The 22,547-nt window shown below is 37.4% G+C and overlaps 1 protein-coding gene and 1 long non-coding RNA gene across 2 annotated transcripts in view; both read right to left on the reverse strand.

The window, feature by feature from the left end:
- Positions 1-1,056: 1,056 nt before the first annotated feature.
- Positions 1,057-19,164, reverse strand: LOC131402277 (5'-3' exoribonuclease 2-like). Its single transcript, XM_058537126.1, has 12 exons — positions 19,018-19,164; positions 17,713-17,787; positions 17,493-17,626; positions 17,338-17,395; positions 12,995-13,039; positions 11,418-11,549; positions 6,777-6,895; positions 4,344-4,479; positions 2,727-2,834; positions 2,546-2,635; positions 1,578-1,650; positions 1,057-1,098 (listed from the first exon to the last, which is right to left on the reverse strand). Exons 1-12 carry the CDS (start codon positions 19,162-19,164, stop codon positions 1,076-1,078), a joined length of 1,140 nt encoding a protein of 379 aa, XP_058393109.1. The 3' UTR covers positions 1,057-1,075.
- Positions 19,165-20,782: 1,618 nt separating this feature from the next.
- LOC131402281 (uncharacterized) overlaps positions 20,783-22,547 on the reverse strand; it is a 46,481-nt gene continuing 44,716 nt past the window's right edge. Inside the window, exon 6 of the long non-coding RNA XR_009218487.1 lies at positions 20,783-20,885. This is a non-coding gene — a long non-coding RNA (uncharacterized LOC131402281). The remainder of the gene's footprint in view (positions 20,886-22,547) is intronic.

Consider the following 22,547-nt stretch of genomic DNA (forward strand, 5'->3'; position numbering starts at 1 on the left):
AAAACTTTTGTGCATCAAAGGACACTATCAACAAAGCGAAAAGACAACCCACACAATGGGAGAAAATACATGCAAATCATATATCTGATAAGAGATTAGTGTCCAGAATATATAAAGTATTCCTACAATACAACAAAAACCCAATTCAAAAATGGGCAAGGGACTTGAACAGATATTTCTCCAAAGGAGAGACAGAAATAGCCAATAAGCACATGAAAAAAAGGTTCAACACCACGAATCATTAGGAAAACGGAAAGCAAAAACACAGTGATCACCACTGCACACCCATTAGGATGGCTACTATCAGAAATCAGAAAATAACAAATCTCGGCAAGGACGTGGAGACACTGTAACTGTTGTGCACGCCTTCCTTTTCCTCTGGATGATTCACACCACACTGACACACTCAGCAAGTCAGCTGCACGCTTATACATTTACTCATTTATTTAAAAAATCTAGGCGAGGATTTATTTAACAAACACTTACATAAATATATTTACTTATTTATGTATTTATACTATTACTTTACTGCCTCCCATTCTCCTGTGTCTCTTCTCCTTCCAGTTTAATCAAAACATCCTCCACAAAACACGTTCAAAAACAACCTAAGGCCCCAATCCACTGACATATAACAAAATATGACCACAGACCACAACACTTACACAACCTCGATCAATAGGCTGCAATTCTCATTATCATTCCATTAAAGCAATATGAAATTTCTGTTACTACATAACCAAAAGTCAACCCTAAAATCTCATAAAATAATGATTTTCAATTTATAAATTATTATTTATCCCCCTTTGCGCCACAATTCTCTTTGAGTCATTTTACTGGTCATCTGCATCACAGAGAATAATAAAGGAAAAAGAGTGAAAACATGATTTTACCAAACTGCTGATTATCCTAGAAAAATATATGGTGGAAGAAAAGGTTAAAATAATTTGCTGAAAGGGGCTTAGGTGTGAAATAATCGTTGGCTCACTGTGTGAGAGACTTCTCCACTGTGTTTTACATTCAGTCATCATCACACATTTGGTGAGTGATCAACAGTACCTTAAATTTAGTACTAATTTTATATTGTCATTCTTACAAAATCTGTGAACAGAAGGAATGAGAAAATAGATATGTAAATAATAAATAAACTTTAAGTAATGATTAATGCCAAGTATTTAAACTAAATTTCTAATACTTGTTTCAAAAGTTTCCATGGAGTATAAGTGAATCTCCACATGGACACTTCATGTTTCTACAGCTCTCAACAACCTCACAAGGTGTCAATGAGCTACTGATGGAAGGAGCATGTCCCACATCCCATTAATTAATCACAAAGGAGACAAAAGATATAATCATTAATCTATTTCAACTCAATTTACTGTTTATCAAAATGCTACTATTAAAATTACTGTTAATCATTGCTAATACCAGGTTAGATGAAAAAATATCAAAATTTCACATATAATCTTTAAAATACTTATCTTTTACAGAAATTCTTTCATCCCATAAATCATGTCTGCTTACAGTTTACCAAAAGAAGAAAATTATTTTAACAAAAAGGAATAATGTCTCAATTTTACCTTGCCAGGCATATTTCTTCCCATTTAAATCAATAGCAAAATCTTCAGGGTAGAAGTCAATTATACTAGAATCCTGTATCAGGGAGAAAAGCAAAGATTCAAAACAAAAGTCACATATTTCTGTTATAAAGAATTTGATACAACTTTCATTCAAGTTATCAGGCCTGATAAGAAAATGAAGTTTCATTCCTTTTAAAAAATGTTATTAAGATATCAGGTCACTAATTCTGGGCCTAGTAAAAACAAAATTAACAATTTTATTTTAAAAGATGAAAATAAAAAGGCCTTATTATAAAAGAATTTTAGAACTGACGACTGTGGGCCCAAGACAGTGAACAGTTTATTAACTCTAATAATTCCTACTTCTCAGCTGGGTGTCACTCTTTCTAGCTAGGACACAAAACACACGCAGTGGTGACTGCAGGTAAACCAGCCTTCATGCTCTGGTACCCACCACACATGGCTAGAACCAAGAAAAATAATGACTTACAGGTATGCTGAGAACAAAATGACTATTATAAGAATTTCTCCCAAACACATATCAATTTTATTTACTGGGTAGGGTACTGATGGCCAAGGAAAGCAGGGAAAAAAAAGTAGTAAAAAATATACAGAAGAATCCAAATACTTTTACTTTGTTTCTGGACTTCACTATTGTAACTATAAGATGCAAAAGCAATTGTGACTAGTGCTAGCAAAATGTATGACAAAAATCCAGTTATTGGGCCGGCCCCATGGCTTAGCGGTTAAGTGCATGCGCTCCGCTGCTGGCAGCCCGGGTTCGCATCCCGGGCGCGCACCACCTCTCCGGCTATGCTGGGGCCGCGTCCCACATACAGCAACTGGAAGGATGTGCAGCTATGACATACAACCATCTACTGGGGCTTTGGGGGGAAAAAATAAATAAATAAAATCTTTAAAAAAAAAAAAATCCAGTTATCAACACACTCAAAAACTAAGACACTCACAGGATCACTCATGAGCTTCTGCCATGATGGAGGTAGGAAGTTACCACTTGCAGCTGGAAAAACTCCCATAAGTTGTTCCACTGGTTTAAACTGCAAGAAAGAAAAAAAGTTTAAGATAAGACACAATTTTTAGCTAAGCCAAAATTCTACAAATGTTATGGCTCTAAATACTCAAGCTTACCGGTTTAGTACCCTTCTCAAAATCAGAAGGCATGTCTGCAATACCTTCAAAGTCTGAAGCAAATGGTGCATAATGAAATGGATAATACCACTTCCAGGAAGCACAGCCCTAAAATCAGTAAAAACAAACAAACAACAACAACAAAAACAAATCTATGTTAATGATGGACACGGTAAAGACAAAAAAATTAAACTATCAACCTATAATATTCTACTGATAAAACATATGACTTTTGGTATACATTCCATATATTAATTGTTTTCCATGAGTCCAAAAAGATGTTTGGATTAAATCTAAACTTTTACTTCGTATCAATGGCTCCTTGATTTAAAAAATACTGCAAAGCATCTTTAATGATCAGTAGTTAATACCAAACTTTATACTAACAAACAATTTGGTGAAGATTTTTATCCTTAAAATGTGTTTGGTGACATTTCTTTCCAACTCAAGAGCTGCTATCATCCCATAAAATGAAGAACAACTGCAGCTGACACTCACTGAGTGTACAGGTGGGTAAGGGACATCACTAGAAGAGTGACTGAGAGTAAAAGAGCCAAAAGTTTCATTTTACAATTCCCTATTATATTTTCACGTGACAACTTTCTCTTTACTTTAAAAATATTTAAGTAAACCAATCAAAAAGAAAAAACAGTAAGTTATACTCAAAGAAAAGAGAAGCCTTCCTGAAATGAGTTTTGACTCTGCGCCTAGTGAATTAAAATCCTGAGGGTCAGAGCCGGCTCAGTGGCACAGCAGTCAAGTTCACACGTTCCACTTCAGCGGCCCAGGGTTCACCGGTTTGAATCCTGGGCTCGGACCTACTCATCGCTCATCAAGCCATGCTGAGGCGGTGTCCCACACAGAAGAACCAGAAGGATTTACAACTAGGATATACAACTAGGTACTGGGAGCTTTGGGGAGAAAAATGTTGAGGGTCGGAGTAAAACACGAAATGAGAATATTTTACAATTGATACTTAGTGTATTAAATTACTTTCTACTTTCCAACAAACTTCACCTATTCCCAAGTCACATCAAATTTGCTTCACTCCCCAAGCATGAAACCAGGTATTATCAGTGCTACAATCCCCTATATGTCCGCCTAATCTCTCACCAATCTGACATCTCATTTATCAAAAGCTTTAAGTCAGATACAGATTACTCCAATGAGAATGCACTTCATGTAACACCACTACTCTATATGGAGGAAATGGGATCATTCAAATTCCTTTCAAATTCTTACCAGTTATTTTCCAGTCTTTTGTCCTTTGTTCAGTCATTTAGCAACTGCGTATTAGTTACTCTGTTATTTTTTATTCCAATTAAACAAAACAATAAACTTTAATAATTTTAAAGACCAAGTACTCTCAACCACACTATTTAATGCTGAAATTCTTTAGCATAACAAAAATTAGCTTCGTTTATATATTAACACCTAAGGAGCTTCAAAGGCTTTACAAACAAATCTTATTTAAAGTAATGAATTTCTTTATAGGAAGCTTGAAAATATGAGTCTGGGTTCAATTTCAGAATATAGCTCAACAACACACTATTATAGAAATAACTATTTTCTTAAAATGATTAACTAGACATTTAGAGGAAAATATTCATTTTGTACCTGGTAATAATATCGAAGAACCCAGCAGAGCCCTTCAACGTAAGACTGTACAACTTTACGACGGAATTTGTCATCAGCTGCATCAACATCAAATTTGTTCTTGTAGTACCGCTGCTTCCAACCAGCTTCCCAAAGCCTAAAAATCAGGCAAAGCCAGTTCATGTTGAATTCATACACTTTCAGTAACTAGCCACCAATTTATCATCCAAATCAATTTATACTTAATATCCAGGTAAAATGTAAATGAGTTAAACAGTAATATTAACATAGCTTCATTTAATTATTTCTAAAAAGTCCACTTTCACAGGATTTATTATCAACTTAAAGATAGTTAAACGTTAAAAACTCAAACACTGATTCTAGAAAGATCATTACAAAACTACAGTAAAAAAAAAAAAGAGAATAACCATTTATTAAAGTAGATACACAACACTTGTTTGCTCAGATTTTCATACTGTTTTACATGTTTTTTTTGATTGTAGAACAATTCTAAAACTACATTTTAAGATGCAAATACTGAAGATATTTTATATAGTTCAAGTTCCTCAGTTTGTTAAAGTATATCTAAATTACACAAAGAAAGTCAACTAAATTACTTTTTTAAAAAAGAATAATCTAGAAGCCAGGCAGAAATTATGTATATACCTACTCTCCCTATCCTTGGGCCTTCTCCCTCATTCAGCAAAGCGTTGTTGGCATAAGTGAAGGACACGGACACACACACACACACACACACGTTCTCCTAAACTTAGAAGGAGGTCATCAATTCACTAAATTTTCATTAATCACTGAAAATACAATGTGAAAAACCACATTTTCACTCAAAGTATATTTTTTTATTTTTTTAAGTACTCATTACTCAATCTCAAAGATTTAAAGATGCCAAAGAATACTAAAAAAAAAATCAAGAACGATCAAGAACATCAGGATGATTCTCCATTAAGGGCTCTTTTCTACCATGTGCCAGATCTTACTAATTAACTGCAGTCATGTTTCAGAATACACCATATCAATTTTTTTTATTTACTTTTTTTTTGAGGACGATCAGCCCTGAGCTAACATCCAATGCCAATCCTCCCCCTTTTTGCTGTGGAAGATTGGCCCTAGGCTAACATCCATGCCCATCTTCCTTTACTTTATAGGGGATGCCGCCACAGCATGGGTTGACAAGCAGTTGAACCTGCGAACTCCAGGCCGCCGAAGCGGAGTGCGCACACTTAACTGCTGTGCCACCGTGCCAGCCCCTACACTACCAGTTTTAACTTTGCCCCCACGCAAAAGATTTACAGAACATCAATTAGGAGAAATATCTTCTATCCATAATGTTGAATATCACTATTTTACAGAAACTATTAATGAAATAAATGCTAAGAACTCCAAGCATTCTTGATAGAAGCAATTCTACTTTGATTATCTTCAGCACCAAAATTAAACAATAAAGTACTAAAAAAATCAAGTTAACTATTAAGCTGATATTGACCATGATGGCTACATGGTAAAACAAAAAATATACTCCAAGAGTTGCAGAAGCAGAGGATAAAAACTCAGATCAGGTAAACGCTCAATCACAAGTCACCACAGATCTCTGAATCTGACATCAAAAGATGTTGGGAAAATACAGAACCAGACATCACACTTCTGAAGTTTCTAATCATAAATACAAACACATCATCCACAACCTATAAAAGAAGCATGAGCTGTGAACCACTACTGTTTAACTTTGAAATAAATCATTTTGCAAAATTCTAAACGAGTTACAATTATTGAGGTTGTTGGCCCTTTGCACTTGAGCCCAGGGTTCAAATCCAGATTTAATCACACAAGAAGCTGTTAATCTTATTATATAATGATCTCAAACTTCTGTATAAATTAAAGAATCCAATTTTCCTATTATAAATTTTAAGTATATAGCTAATGGGAAACTTCTCTGTCATGAAATATAGTTGTGCATATGCAAGTTCATGGTTTTTAAAAATATATTTATCTCTTAACCAAAAGCCTTTTGCATATTTCATTTTAAAGAAGAAACTTTTCAATTGAGATGATTAAAACAAACTATATCAAGTAACCAAATGTAACTGAACTTTCTGGGTTAAGCAGCTTGAAAATTTAATCTCATAACAGTAACATTCAGATCACATAGAGCTAAACATCTCATGTCTAGCCAATCTAGTGCCTCGTCTCAGAGGGAAAAGCGGCTCGGAGGACGAAAACCAGCATGCATACTAATCTAGATACTTAGGTTTAACAGCTATAGCTTACACATCTCACTGGAATTTACTGACTACCCTAACCCTCCACATTAATTACTGGTGGATAAAAAGATCACAGGCAAGCATCTGAAGGCACTGCTGCTCTAAGCTAAATAGCATTCATTAGACGGCGTCTATTTCAGCAATTTGCTAACAAAGTGCTACCAAAAAATGGCTTCACCTGACGTTATCCTCTGGTTCAGGTTCACTGTCACTGTCTTCTGCTTTTCGCTTAATTCCTCCTATCGGAGACGGGGAGCCATCAGAAGTGAAACTCGTATTAGGAGATACTGAAGGACTCTGTAGACAATTATGACATTACAGAGGAAGGATTTAATTATTCATTTCACATAAGAACTTACATCCAACTACTGTTACCACCATGCTTCACAGTAATACATTTTCTTTAAAGCTATTAAATAGATATGGTAAATATATTTAGAAAGTATAAAGACTGATCTTGGCCTACTCCACCTCTCCAAAAAAGAATAATATAGTACCAAGCCTCCTACGCTTAAACTCAAAAGAATTTGAACATTAGGGTAAAAACTGCTTCAGAAGAAATAAGAAAAACTTAATTTCATAGATTTTTTTTTTTTTAATTATAGGACTTGAATATTTATTTTCTTTGGTGGTTCCCTCGTGTTATGAATTTGTGATCACTTTCCACCAATTAACTAACAAAGCTGCAAGGGGAAAAATATATATATATGTATATAAATTAATACATAAAATACTCAATGCTGGTGAGAATAAAGTTAGATGTAAGTGGTTCAACCTAGTACAACCATTCTAGAAAGCAACAGTTTAATGAGACTCCGCCAGATATCTGTTAAACTATTTTATACATGTTGTTTTAAAATTCATTGTACAAATAAAATCTACTAATCATCTTAGAAAAATGCAGCTTTTATTATTATTTCAAAGACTGGGATACCACTTTAAATTTACCATTATCTTCCCTTTGTACCTAACACAATGAACATAGTAGCACCCTAAAGTATTTTAATATTTAACTAAAAAATTAGGGGCAGCTTGGTGGCATAGTGGTTAAGTTCACACACTCCGCTTCAGCGGCCCGGGGTTCACAGGTTCAGATCCCGGGCACACACCTACACATCACTCAGCAAGTCATGCTGTGGTGGCATCCTACATACAAAATAGAGGAGGATGGCATGGATGTTAGCTTAGGGCCAAACTTCCTCAGCAAAAAGAGAAAGACTGACAACAGACGTTAGCTCAGAGCCAATCTTTCTCACACACACACACACACACACAAAAATTAAAATGTTCTGCAACTTTAATGTTAAATGACCAAAAACCTAAGTGGCAGAAAATGTTTTCATGGTAAAGTTTTTCTTCTGTTATTCACAGTATATTAGATATTTCAAGTAAATTATTTTTAAATCGAGAACTCAGGAGCCTATTTTAATGATACTGTAACTAAAACCTCAGCATGAAGGTAGTTCACACCAAAGGCCAAGAAAAGTTACAACAAAGCAAAACTATATTTCACATAGAGCTCACAACACTTTCCTTTAATAAATGTATAATATCAATTTTATTCATGATACTGTATGGCTAATACTATCAAAAAAAAAAAAAAGAAAACAGGGGCCAGCCCTGTGGCCTAGTGGTTAAGTTTGGGGCCCTCTGCTTCAGTAGCACGGGTTCAGTTCCCGGGCACAGACCTAAAACACTCGTTGGCAGCCACCTATATACAAAATAGAGGAAGATGGGCACAGATGTTAGCTTAGGGCAAATCTTCCTCAAGCAAAAAGAGGAAGATTGGCAACAGATGATAGCTTAGGGCCAATCTTCCTCACCAAAAAAACCCCACAAAGAATAAAAATAAATCCAGGAAGGCACTGTTGTACTTGGAAAATGAGGTGGGTATTTTCAGTCAGACACATCTGAGTCTGAAATACCAAGTCCAATCTTTACCAGCTGTATGGCCTTGGGCAATTTATTTAACCTCTGTCAGCCTCAACTTCAAACAGGGATGATAATGTTCTATCTCTTTACAGGTTATAGCAAGGAGTAAATGAAACAATATATGTAAACCATCAAAGCTGCCTGCCTGGTGCATGGCGGTTAACCATTCAGGAAGTCATCCCTATTAGTTTTTAAACAACACTAATCCATTTGGATTAAATTAGGAGACTGATATTCCTATCAATCATCTAAGCACAGAGAAGTTGTAAACAAAGCAATCTTTCCCAAATTCACAAACAAGATATAAATTATCTTTAGACAGCAAAAAGAATATACCTTCGAGGGAAAAAAAGAAGAAAAGAAGTTGTTTGCTCTTTAATGCTAAATATCTGCTGCTCTTTTCTGCTGTATCTCTACTAACAAAAGTATTCAGAAATATTCTTTCCTAAACATACCAGAGTCATACCAATTCATTCAAATTTCTTTTTAAAAAGCTGTTTTTGCAATCAAAGTTGATTAAACTGAGAATGGTCGCAAATATAATGAAACTACACTTCAGAATGCAAAATTTAAAAACATATTTATGAGGAAACAGAAGCTATCTAATAAAACATTAACCATGTTGACCATCAGTAGATACCAGGCAAGTACTGGAGCCCAGCACACCCAAACAGCTCAGAAAAAATAACACAGCAAAAATCCATAACTGTAAAGGCTTCCTTTAAATAAACTGGTCATTTGGCTTCATGATTTCCTTAAATTCAACACATTCTAGATGAAAACTCCTCTATGCAAAGATTCCAGTAGAAATAACTGTGTCAAGGAGAATTAAGACAGGATCAAATAAGCAACCTAATCACCAATCTCCCCATTCCTATTCCCATGGCAGACATTATTAATCAATATAGTCTAATCCTGTGGAGCCTGAATATTGGAATCTTTCTCAAAGCAATCATAGCTGGCAAAGTTTAAACCTACCTGCCTCCCTGAGATTAAGAAAAAAGCATTTTATCATCAACGTGGTGTTAGCAATACTAGTCACTCTCAGTTCATTCTGTGAGGACGGTAGTCACTATAATCTTAAATGACGGACATCAGCTTTTTCCATTCTACACAAGCATCTCATTGCAAAACCTTTCGCTGACTCTCCATATCCCACTCTGTTAATGGTGTAAGGAATAAGACAAGAAAGGAAAAACAGAACCAAAAACACAACAGAAACCCCAGCTGCTTCTCTCAGAAGATGCAAAATCTGTTTCCAAATTCCAAATCTAAGGTCCTAAAACTTCTAAGTGTGAATTTATGAGAATATAAATTCAACCAGTCTCATGATATGGCAAAAATTTCACATATAGGGTTGCCTTGTGATAAAGGATTTGAGCATCAATAGGATAACTATTAGAATAATGAAATTTAAATATCCCAACTTATGTAATTTCCTTGGATATATCATAGCAAAAGTTTACATAGGATACTGTACCTTATATAAGATCTTTCCTCCCTCTACAACGCTCTCTCTTTCTCTCGTGCCTACTAGCCTGAAACAAGCAATAGCTTTGATTACCTTTTGTCTGTGTACATTAGTTCACGGTCTGTTCCCTTACCCCTGCTGCTGCCCTGCCGGGTGCTCTGAGCTCATGGTCTGCTGCCATTACAGGAAGCTACTGAACAGAGCATAGCCTTGCTGGCTGAGACGATTTGCTTCTGCAGTCTGGATTACAACGTTCAAATAAGGAGGAATACCATGAGGCAAATCCATTCAGTTCCTGAGTTTATAAATAGGGAGCAACCGAGCCAGCCCTGATGGCCTAGTGGTTAAAGGTCGGTGTGCTCAGGGCTGGCCCCGTGGCTTAGCAGTTAAGTGCGTGCGCTCCGCTACTAGCGGCCCGGGTTCGGATCCCAGGCGCGCACTGATGCACCGCTTGTCCGGCCGTGCTGAAGCCGCGTCCCACATGCAGCCACTAGAAGGATGTGCAACTATGACATACAACTATCTACCGGGGCTTTGGGGGAAAAAAAAAAGGAGGAGGATTGGCAATAGATGTTAGCTCAGAGCCAGTCTTCCTCAGCAAAAAGAGGAGGATTAGCACAGATGTTAGCTCAGGGCTGATCTCCCTCACAAAAAAGTTTGGCACGCTCCGCTTTGGCAGCCCAGGTTCGGTTCCTGGACGCAGAAACACACCACTTGTCTGACAGTAGCCATGCTGAGGTGGCGGCTCACATAGAACTAGAAGGACTTATAACAAGAATATACAACTACGTACTAGGGCTTTGAGGAGGGGGAAAAAAGAGGAAGACTGGCAACAGGTGTTAGCTCAGGGCAAATCTTTCCCAGCAACAAAGAAAGAGCTCTAAAAAAAATTTGGATAATGAGAGCTACCTTAAAATATGTATTCAGATATATTCCACGTCTGAGTTGGAGAGTGAGAGTTTAGGCAGTGAGGAGTACCTGTATTTGACAAACTGAGGAATACTCTTCTGCAAAATGCCCATAATTGATCCCTGGGAGGAAAGGGGAAATACGGCAGCAAAACCACCCTCTTCTCTTGCTCTAGCTATGAGACATTTGGATGTCCTGTCATGCTTCTAGCACCATCACCACCCAGTACCTTTGGGGAAGCAGAAAGCACTGTGGCCCGACTGCATTAGAGAAACACTGCAGCCACTTAGCTATCCACATTTACATGTATGTTCTTTTCTTTCACATCATTTAGATATTTTCATATTAATAAGGATTTAACAGAGTTAAAAATATCTCAAGGCAAAAGAAATTGAGAAAAACTATAAAACAAAACAACTCCAGGCTAAGTGGTAAAATTCACACACAACTGTAAGAGGCATCTGAAAGTCACCACTCTTCAATGCTACATAAAAATAAGTTACTTACAGAATTATTCTGCATCCTCATTTCATAGGCTGCTTGTCTCGGATTATTGGCTACTTGAGAACCTGGTGAATTTCTTGAACCCAAGGCATGAGGGGTTAATATTGCACCAGGAGTGAAAGCTGGTTGATCTTTCTAACATAAATGGATGAATGTAGAAATTAAAATTAAATCACAACACAGTTAGATGACAGGAAGAAATGAAGGCAATGGAAAAGAGTCCCTGCTGTAAGCTCTTTAAAGATGAAATGAATTTCCGTTAACATTACAGGGTTGTCTACAGTTTGATTTGATGGTAACTTACCCTGTAAAGAACAGTCTGTAATATTTAATAACTCTGCTATAAAAGTACGTATAATACACTTTTCTGATACATAGACGCTATTCAAAGCTCATTAGGTTATTCCCTTATGTTCACTTACAATTTCAAAACGCATTCAAGACACAATTTTAGGCAAATAAAGATAACTATTAAGGTAAAAAAATAAGCCAAGAGTTTGATTTATACTTAGGAAATACAACTTCTATTTACCCTTCACCTTGATGGAATTTAACTCTTTGTTTCCAATTAGTTAGAGCTATAATTATAGCTACAGTAGGTGACAGTCATGGCTGACTGATAAAAGATATTTTTTAAACAGACACTGACTGAAGGAAAATAATAATATATAAGGTAGACATCAAACACGCCCTTCCCTATCTGAGTGGTTCTGAACCCACCTGCAACAATAAACAACTCCACTTTTCTCCCTTACAAGTTCCTGAAATTGCTCGATTCTAATAAAATATAATAATAAAAGGTAGTCCCCAAACTCCATTTGTTTAAAATCCAGTAAGGAAGACAAGAAAAACAAAAACTTAAGAAGTTAAGTGAGTATAAAGTGTTATGCAATTAACTAAGAAAACAAATATCACAAGCGAGAAGCACTAGAGTTAAAAGGAAGGACTGCTCAACCCGGATTACAAGCAGAAGCAATAGGGAGGCCTCGTGGAAAATGTAAGATGGGAGGGAGCCGTGAAGTCAGAAACCCATTTAGAGGGACCAAACAAAGGCAATGCTCGGAGTCAGGAGGGACTTGCTATATTTAGAAGACAACTGGGGAAAAGCAGGGTGAGAACTTGACCAGATCATAGTATGCTCTGCACGCCAGACTAAGATAGAACTGGATTCTGCGGGAACTAAGGAGTCACTGGTAATTTCTGAGCAGAGAAACAACAAAGTTTCCAGTGTTGTGTTCTAGGAAGAGTAACCTGACAAGGATATAGACAGAGTGTAGTAACTTTCAAGAAGATACAAAGAGCTAACTATTTTTATTACAAAAACAATACCCAATTACCGGAAAAAATTCAAACAGCTAAGTGCTACCCGGCCCCTCTGGCCCATCAAGTGTATCCCCTCAGACTCTAGAGCTTAGAAAGGACTTCTTTAAAACTGACACCAGCATTCTTTCTCCAGGTAAGAGGCAGCTGGGTAGACATTATGTCCCTAACAAACTACTGGATAAGGAATAAAAAGCTATCTTCCTCCCAAATTGTAAATGTATGTTATTGCCAATCTGATGAAATTAATTAAAACTCACCTTCATTCTCTTTCTCTTTTCTTTCTGTCGTCTTCTAAAACTGTCCTAAAAGTATAAAATCCACATATTCTGTCAAATAATTACACAAAAATGTAAGAGTTAAACATTACCAGGAATGATTTGGGAGACAAAGTTTTAAAGGAAGACCCCAGAAACGTAACTAATTAAACTAGGCAATGGATTATATGTTCAAAGTGCTGCTTATCAGAACTTTAGATAGACAGAGAGCATTCTAAATTGAGTTTAGATACAATTTAATTTTTCCTCTTAATTTTTTTCAGATAGTTTTTGATATCATTTCAGGAAAGAATGCAAGAGTCATAACAAAGACCCTCTGTTTTACCCTGGAGCAAGTAGCCCACCAATACGGAGAAGACACAAATAAGTAACTCCCCACTTACTTTGGGCCACTCAAAGGCCTCCTTTACCCCAGAAAGCATTCCTCCCACGCCCAAGTTTCTGTGAGCATCAAGGCACTGAAATGACAGCTACGGTGGCCAGGGCCGCTGCTGTGGACTGAAACAGGGGCCAGCAGGTGCTGTACTGACTGTCATTCTACCAGCAGCTGCACTTCCATCACTTCCAAGTCAGTACTGCCACCTGCAATATAACACCCCATTGAGATCTGAACTTTGTGCTTTCTGCCAGGAGGGGGATGAATGCTGGACACATGGTGACTGACGACCTTAAAACCTCCTAAGACAGCAACACCACCAACTCCTTTAATCAAGCTTTTGCCCCATCTTTAAACTCATCTAGGTCACCAATGACCCACAGACTGTGAGATCCATTACTCAGTTTTCAGTCCGTATCTGACCGTGACTCTTCCTTCTTGATCCGTGCTCTTCACTTGGCTTCCAGGACACTACACTCACCTGGTTCTCCTCTTTCACTCTTGCTGAATGCCTTCACTCCTCAACTTCCCAACACCTTAATATTGGCGTTCCTCTTCACCCAGTACTTGGACCTCTCACTCTCATGGGAGTAATCATCCAGTCTCACGGCTTTAAACACCATCTACGTGCTGATGACTCCCCAGTCAGGACCTCTCCCCACTCAACATCTCCACTTGGGTGTACAAACTTAACATGCCCCAAATGGCATCCCCACCCCTAGCTTTGTGCCTCCCAGTCTTCTTTATCACAGTAGCTCAGACCATTTTTCAATTGCTCAGACAAAATGCTTTGGAGTCATTCTTAATAGCTTTCCTTCTCTCACCCCTAGCATTTAATTCACCAGCCAAATCCACTAGTTTTACCTTCAAAACATGTTCAGAATCCAATTACCTCTTATCAATCTCCACTGCCACCATGTTGGCTCCCTTGGATTATCGCAAAAGAGTCTAATTGGGCTCACTGTTTCTATCTTTGCCTCCATACAGTTAGTCTCAACAGGGCAGCTAGAGTGATCCTTTTATAATATGTGTCAGATCTTGTCACTTTTATACTCAAAACCCTCCACTGATGCACAGTGAAAGCTCAAGTTCTTATAATGACCTATAGGGTCCTACCAGATCTGGCCCTCCACCATCTTTCTGACCTCCTCTCCTACCCCTACTACTTTCCCTTTGCTTCCTCTGTGCCTGCCACACTGGCTCCTTGCTGTTCCCTGAACATCCTGGGTAAGCTCCTGCCCTAGAGCCTTTGCACTGGCTATTCCTTCTGTCTGAAATGCTCTTCCGGCAAACACCTGCATGATTACTCCCTCATATCCTTCAAAGTCATCTGTCAGTGAGGCCTTCTCTAGTCATCTTTTCTAGAACTGCAATGTCCTCACGTCCACCTTCCCAGATATTTCCTCATCTGCTTTTTTCTTCACAGCACTTATCACTCTCTAACACATTACACACTTTACTTAGCTTTTGTGTTTAGTGTCCATCTCCCGCGGAAGAATATCAGCTCCATGAGGTCAGGAATTTTTGTCTGCTTTTTTCTTTTGTTTTTTGTTCTATCAGTAACACAGAATACTATTTGGCACACGGTAAACACTTAATAAATATATGCTGAATAAATGAAGAAGATTTGCAAGACAAAAGGCAAACATCAAAGCTCATAAAATAAAAAGCATCATATTTCTGACCTAACTGCTCAATTTTAATAATAAATATTGATATATTCCTCTTTTACCATGTATTCTGCTGGTCAGTTAAATACCTATTTCTAAGGGTGGTAGTTACACATAAGCAAAATAGGTACACCTGGTTGGACTTTACTGATCTTTAATTTTTGTGTGCTATGAACTCCTTTGGAAGTCTGTCAAAAGCTGGAGACACACTTCTTGGGAAAATACACACACCTAGATACTATTATATTGAATTTCTGAGGGTTCATAAATTTCCCCGATGTCCAACCATGCTGACAAACATCATATCATGTCAGGGATACCAAAAATGATCCAAAGCTTTAAAATGCCCTCTCTGCCAGGCCAGCTGGAAACTTTATTACTCAAATCTGAAGCACTCTGGTATCTATCAAATCCCATACATCCCACTCTAATGGCAAATATCACCAATACTTAATAGTACAGAGTAACCTAAAACCACATAAAAGGACTGTTCTAACGTGAGGCTTTTACACCAAGTACTACACCGTATGTGTAGTTTTTTCTGAAGCATAAATGGCAGCAGGTCAGGTGGAGCCACCATAATTGTTGAAGGCTTAGTTAAAAATGGCTGTCCTGATAGACATTTGATATCCTAGACAAAGTCAGTTATGCTATTTAAATTTTACATGTGAAAAATTCTTGCCGTCACAGAAGATTGCCAAGTACCAAAGGCTTTAAAAAGAACACTTACAGTCTACTCACACTGGTATATAAAATGGTACCCAAGGTTCTAAAAAAGAGATCACTAGCTATAGCATACAAAGCTGAAGAAAATATAAAATCTTGTCAGATGCAATGACATGTTTTAATCTGTTAGGAGATAATGAAGCAATGTAGCAATATTATTATGTTGCTATTTGCTCAAAATAGCCATATGACTTTTTATAAAATCAGTTTCTAAAAGGATTTCCTTCACTCTCTTTCTAAAAAGCTACTATCTGCTCATTTTACCCACTGCTTGCCTCCCTTGCCACTCTTTCACAACCACCCTGCAACCTACTCTGCCTCCAGGCTACTGCCCCTCCACCCCACTAACTCTTCAGGACCTCTGAGCCCCTGGCCATGGACTAGGGGCCTATCTCACTCTGACCCCTCGGCAGCACCAGTGGCTTCTCATCTCTTCAGGGATTTCCTCCCACCTCTCTAGAACTGACTCCCCTTTCTCCTTAACATCCATGCTTCTTAAGGTTTCTGTTGGAGGCACTTGAACTCCATACAATGCTCTAGGGATTTCAACTTCACACTCATGACGTGAAGTATTCTGCTAATGTTCTCAAATCTCCTTCCAAAAGACTTCTGCCCTGAGCTTTACACACATCCATCTAACTGCTTCACGGACTTTTCTCCTCTCAGGTGTCCTGTGACCCCTCAAACTCAGTATCTCCAAAATGAAACTCAATTTCTACCTTGTCCTCACCCCAACCTGCTCTACCCCTACTGCTTGCTGTCTCATGAACGGCCCAACCACACTCCCAACTGCCCAAGCCAGACTGGACTTCTCACCTAAGCACTCACTCTAGCATATATCATCAATTTCCAAGTGCTTTATTATTTTATTTCTTTCTTTTATGTTTAATTGCTTACTCAGAGCTGCAACCCTCTGCCCAGACTGATGCTATCTAACCCAGAGGCCCCTACACTCCACTACCAGAGTACAGAGTGCCTAGGTCTTCACCTGACTTCCACAGCATAAACATTTCCTATAAAACATGGCATCCACTAGTTCATTCCCAGCATTCTTCCAGTCTTGGAACCCTCATTTCACATCCCGTTGATCAGACACGTGTGTGGATTTTTATCTTAATCAGGATTATGAAGAGAGAAAAAAATTACAGTGCAATTCACACAGTGTGCAATACACAGTTCCACACAGCAAGCATCACAGCCTTTATAAAATAATCAAAGCACTGGCCACTCATGATTACATTGGCATTTGACACACTATAATAATATAACAACGCACTCAAAGAGGTTAAAAGTACAATCACAGGATCATCATAGCCTATTAGAGACAGGAGCAATTTAGCTACTGCAATAGAAACACTTTACCTCATCATCCTTTCTCTTTTTAAAAATGCTATCCTCAACTTCACCAACTGCTAACATGATCATCTGTACTCTTTGCAGATTGACATAACCACTTTCAGTAAGGTATCCCTGTAAGTGATAAAATACATGTAAAATAATCTTCTTATAAAAGCAAATACTTCTGTTTTGAAATTATTCAAGAATGAACTCACCCCAGTTTTGTGAACCACATTTTTGTATATGTTAACCAAACGGTCAATTGCACCTTCCCTGCCACCAGGAAACAAACATTATGTATTAGGACCAGTACGCACTGTAAGCAAGAAGGCTACAACAGTAGTTTAAAAACCCACACAAAAACACATACCGAATCTCTAACGACAGCAGGTGAGGAAGGAAGTCATTTCCCACAAAGAAGCACATGAAGACCCAGTCATCAATGCTCCTCTCGACATCAAATGTGAACGGTAGGCTGGCCATGGTGAGCTCTCTTTCCAAATACTACAACCAAAAAGGAATGCTGCCATTAAAGCTATGAAACGGCACTCTACTTTAGAGGGCTGATTTCAGTGATTATTGCTACATACCTCAGGAAGAACATCAAGACGAAGGAAGATAAACTCCCCTTCTGCACAAGGAAGACTATCTGCAAGTTCATCGTGCTGCAACAAAAGGAGTAAAGATTAAACAAGTCTACTCTAAACCCTGTAATTTTTTTCCAGCCCAACGAACATTATAGCTTTTTTTAAAGCAAGATCCATTTTAATATTACAAGTACTAAATAAAAAAAGAACTCACCAAACCATTTTAAAAATAAAAATTACCCATAATCCCAATCATACCTAGACCAGGGATCAGCAAATGTTTTTTGCAAAGGGCCAGATAGTAAATATATATATTTTAGCCTGTGCGGGACACACAGTGTCTCAGTTGCATATTCTTTCATGTTTTATTTCATTTTACAACCTTTTAAAAATATAAAAACCAGGGCCGGCCCCCTGCATAGTGCTTAAGTTTGGCATGCTCCGCTTTAGCGGCCAGGGTTCGCAGGTTCGGATCCTAGGCGTAGACCTACACCACTAGTCAGCCGTGCTGTGGCGGCAACCCACATACAACATAGAGGAAGACTGGCACAGATGTTAGCTCACGGCTAATCTTCCTTTAAAAATAAAAAATAAAAAAAAAAGTAAAAACCATTCTTAGCTCATAGGCCAAATCTAGAGGGCTGGAGTTTGCCAATCTCTGACGGATAGCCAACCAGTATTTTGATGTGTATGCCTCTAGACCCTTCTCTGTGAGCATACAGTATACTTCTTACCTGCTCTTTTCACTCACTATGTCTTTTAAAGAGGTACCATATTCTTAAAACAGATAGAAACCTCTTTAGAGACTGGATATAATCAAGTGAACCCAAAATATGCAGAAACTAGAAGCAACTTAAAAGTATCAAGAAGTTTAAAGTATCAACAAGTTTAATATATTTGATTTGTAGTTCCTTTTAAGAATAACCATTTGAAACATTACTTGTACAAACAAATCATGTGCCATGGACATTATTACCTATGAGACTTAAGCCTCGTATACTTACAAGCTATGTTAGAAAAAGTGGAGAGTAGAAAGAATGAGCACACGCATGCTTTGGAATGTGTCTTTAAAGAGTTTTCAAAGACACATTTCTATGAGAGGGAACAGAGAAAGTAGGTAAAAGATCTAATCAAAAATAGTCTTCTCTTTATTTTAAAAATGAAGCAACCTGAATATATTTAATGCTGTTCAATTATACACTTAAAAATAGTTAAAATGGTATATTTTGTATTATATATATTTTATCACAAAAAAAATAAAATAAAATTTTTAAAAAAATGAGGCAACTACCATCTCAAATTTCTTACCTTTCCCTTCTTTTCTCTTGGCAAACCTTCACAGTCCTTAACTTCATGTTCAAACTGATTACAAAGAGCACATGGCTTGGGTTTGTTTGGTTTGAATTCTTCTCTAATAATGGTCAAGTTGGGTTCATGTGCAGCAAGGCCGAGCATAATGAGATCACCTATCAATCAACAATGACAAAACACTGAACCGTGAGCACTTTCAGAAGATCCTTACCATAACCAAAGACATAAGACATTACCATAACACAAGACACCAACACAAAGAAAAGCCCAAAGGAGCACACAAACAGAGGCAGCAAAGCCAAAATGCCTAAAACTTCCTAGTAGTTCTCAGTCAACAAGATGTACCCCAGATACATGGGCCTAGAGTGTAGACTACCACTCAGGAGTCAACACTCGTCCATTTTAAAGGTATGTGCAGCCATATTAAAAGGTAGAAAAATGTAAAAAAAAAAATTAAAGATAGGTAAACATTAATCACAGATTAAATAACTCAGTACTAATTTCCTCTCAAACATAAAATCAGCAAGGCACTTTAGAATTTCCAGGCAATCATGAATAATTCATTACTATACACCAACTCATCAACTTGCTATGGTTTAATCCAAGAGACTCAAATTCCAAAGAAGAAACTTACCATCTGCTCCACATAAGCAATGATGAGTGTTTGGGTCATGGTTAGGCTGAGCTAAAGGAGGAGGAAACATATATTTATTATATTTATACCAGAGGAATATCACATTTTACCATTTTCTATATAATGGCTTGTCAATCAGATATTCATAAGTGATTTTTACCTCTTTGTCTTCTAATGTAATCCATAATTTTATGTTCTCCTTCACCAGGAGCACTAGCATCAGATAAAATAACCTATAAAAGTTTTTAACACTTTCAGCTCCTCTCCAATTTTCTAGGACAAAAATCAACAGAACTGAGTATCTTAAAATAAACTGGGATAATTCTATTAAGATGTTATTAATTGGAAATTTTTCTTAATAAGGTGTGTGTGTATTAAACACCAAAACTATTTACTTACTGCATGGAATAGAAAATCAAATGTCTGGGTTAAACTTAGCCATTAGCAAAACCGACCAGTCACAAGTCCCTACCATTCTCACTGCTACCTAAGGACACAGCACTGAAGCACACAAACCCTGGGAGCAATCAATAAAAGACACGCAGTAAACACAATTTCCCATACCTAATAACAGGGAAATAAGCTTATGACCCTAAAATCACACAAGAGTTTGTTTAAATTTTACTTAAATACTTAGGAGAACACCGTGATTCTTTAAAGGCAGACCCACGACTTTAACTTTGCTATATTTTGATTTCAAATAGAAATGTTCATTTAAAAATTACTTTCATACATAAATAGATATTTTTAAAATCATGAGTACCGTTTTATGGCTTCATAGTGACGGTAAGAGGACAAAAAATTGGCATGGAGAGAAAATTCGACTGTCTAAAACTGGATCATGCAAGACACCCCATTTCTAATAACCCTGGCAGCTTCTCCTTTCCTCTGACAGTCAACTAGGATTTCACAGGGGGGAAAAAAGAAAAAAATAGCATCAGTCATATCAAAGTATAGACTCAAATATCACCTTCATCTTTTTGAAGTACCAAAATGTGAAACTTACTGTCAAATTTTTCCACCCAGGATCATTATTTAAACGATCAGCTATGTAATAGCGAAGGCATTCAGCAAGATTGTCCATGAACCTGGTTCCCTAAGTTGATAGAAGGAAATAAATTAAGCTATCATTTAAGAGTTAGCAATAGCCAGCAAAGTCTGAGACTACTTACTGGTGTAATACAGTTGCTGTCAAATCTTTCTTTTATTTCTTCTGGAGGAAGAAAGCCACCTAGAGAAAAAGAGGCAATGTTTTGTTATCCCCATAAAAAGTGAGGTAAACTACTCAATATTAAGCCCAAACAACAAACACAGTAAGTTCAAATACAAAAAAATGAGAAGTATTGTCACTTGAGGAACAATGTTCCCCTTTCTGGGAAGAAAATAAGATTCCTCTCCTCAAATTTAAATAAAGCTTTAACATAAGTGTCAAACAATATATAGTACACAAAAGATACTATACTGTTATATAAAAATATAAAAATTATGATGTTCTTCCTAAGGCCCTCTGCAGCAGAATACACACACGGGTTAGGGATTCTAATTTGATACCAGTTCTTAAAATAAAGGTGCCTTAGAAAAACAAAATTAGGGCCAGCCTCGTGGCTTAGCGGTTAAGTGCGCGCGCTCCGCTACTGGCGGCCCGGGTTCGGATCCCGGGCGCGCACCGAGGCACCGCTTCTCCGGCCATGCTGAGGCTGCGTCCCACGTACAGCAACCAGAAGGATGTGCATCTATGACATACAACTATCTACTGGGGCTTTGGGGGGAAAAAATAAATAAATAAAAATTATAAAAAAACAAGAAAAACAAATTAAAATGCTGAATTTATCACAGCTTATGATAAGAAATAAATGATAAGAAATAAAAATATCAGCTAGAGGGATACAAAAATCCTATTTTTCCCTCTGTATCACTGATTAGCTTTTTCTCAAGACACAAACATATTTCATAACATGTTCAAGAAAGAAGACATCTTTAAAATCAAAGACAATCTGTTATAGATACAAACAGGTTTTAGAGTATTAGTATAACCTACAGCTAAAAGTAACTATATACTCGCATACTTCTAGCAAATTAAAATAACATAGAATGTATCATAATTGCAGGTTTGACCTGACTACACTATGGTATCTTTTTTCAACTTCCCAGTGTAATATCCTGAGCCAATAAATTGTGGCTTTCCTGGTCTGTCATATTGCCCTATGTAACAAAACACCAAACAAATCACTCTGCTACAACCACACCCCACCTCACACACAGGTGTCCTGGGAAAGAACCAGTCAGAGTGGGCATGAAGACCTCTTGACCTTTCTCCTCTCTGAGCTTTAGCCAACTCCTACCTATGTGCCCATCAGGAATTTCAAGGCTTTGAAGAATTGCAAAAATGGCCACATCCCACCCCTCCCCTCCTCAAAACTGAGAGAACCCTGGGTACCTCACTGCCTCGGTTCCTGCTACATCAATCTAGACTGACAATGTGTGTGACTTGGTGAAAGCCTGGAATATGGGTCACATCATCCCAGGCCTCCTCATGTAGACCTCTGAGTTCTAAGAGGAAGCAATAGGCAAGCTACCAAGACTGATTTGAGGAAAATGTTTACAGAATGGTAGCTTTCTAATAGCCCCCATTAGAAAAAAAGAAGTAAGAAGCACTTAAAATATTTCTATTTTACAGATACATAAAAGTTAGCAGAAGAGCTGCACTTGTCCTGAGAGGGACTGACAATCTGCTCTCCCTACCAGAACTGCCTCCTTGTATTCCCAAGTTTCTCTTTTACTACAGAATTTGGAAACAAATAGTGAAGAATTCCATTAACAACTTTTCCTCAACAGTGAACATAAATTTTCCTTGCATATTCTGGGATCCTAAGTAAATTAAAACCTTATCTAT

This window comes from Diceros bicornis, assembly GCF_020826845.1.
Source record: "Diceros bicornis minor isolate mBicDic1 chromosome 39 unlocalized genomic scaffold, mDicBic1.mat.cur SUPER_39_unloc_1, whole genome shotgun sequence".
NCBI classification, from domain to species: domain Eukaryota; kingdom Metazoa; phylum Chordata; class Mammalia; order Perissodactyla; family Rhinocerotidae; genus Diceros; species Diceros bicornis.

Excerpts from the sequence above, each read along its gene's own strand:
- LOC131402277 (XM_058537126.1), bottom strand. The coding sequence starts at position 19,164 with ATGCTCGGCCTTGCTGCACATGAACCCAACTTGACCATTATTAGAGAA. Across the intron at positions 11,550-12,994 it reads AAAAGAGAAAGAGAATGAAG|AAAGATCAACCAGCTTTCAC; the intron begins GTGAGTTTTAAT and ends CATTTATGTTAG. Across the intron at positions 1,099-1,577 it reads GAAGAAATATGCCTGGCAAG|ATTTTGTAAGAATGACAATA; the intron begins GTAAAATTGAGA and ends TTCTGTTCACAG.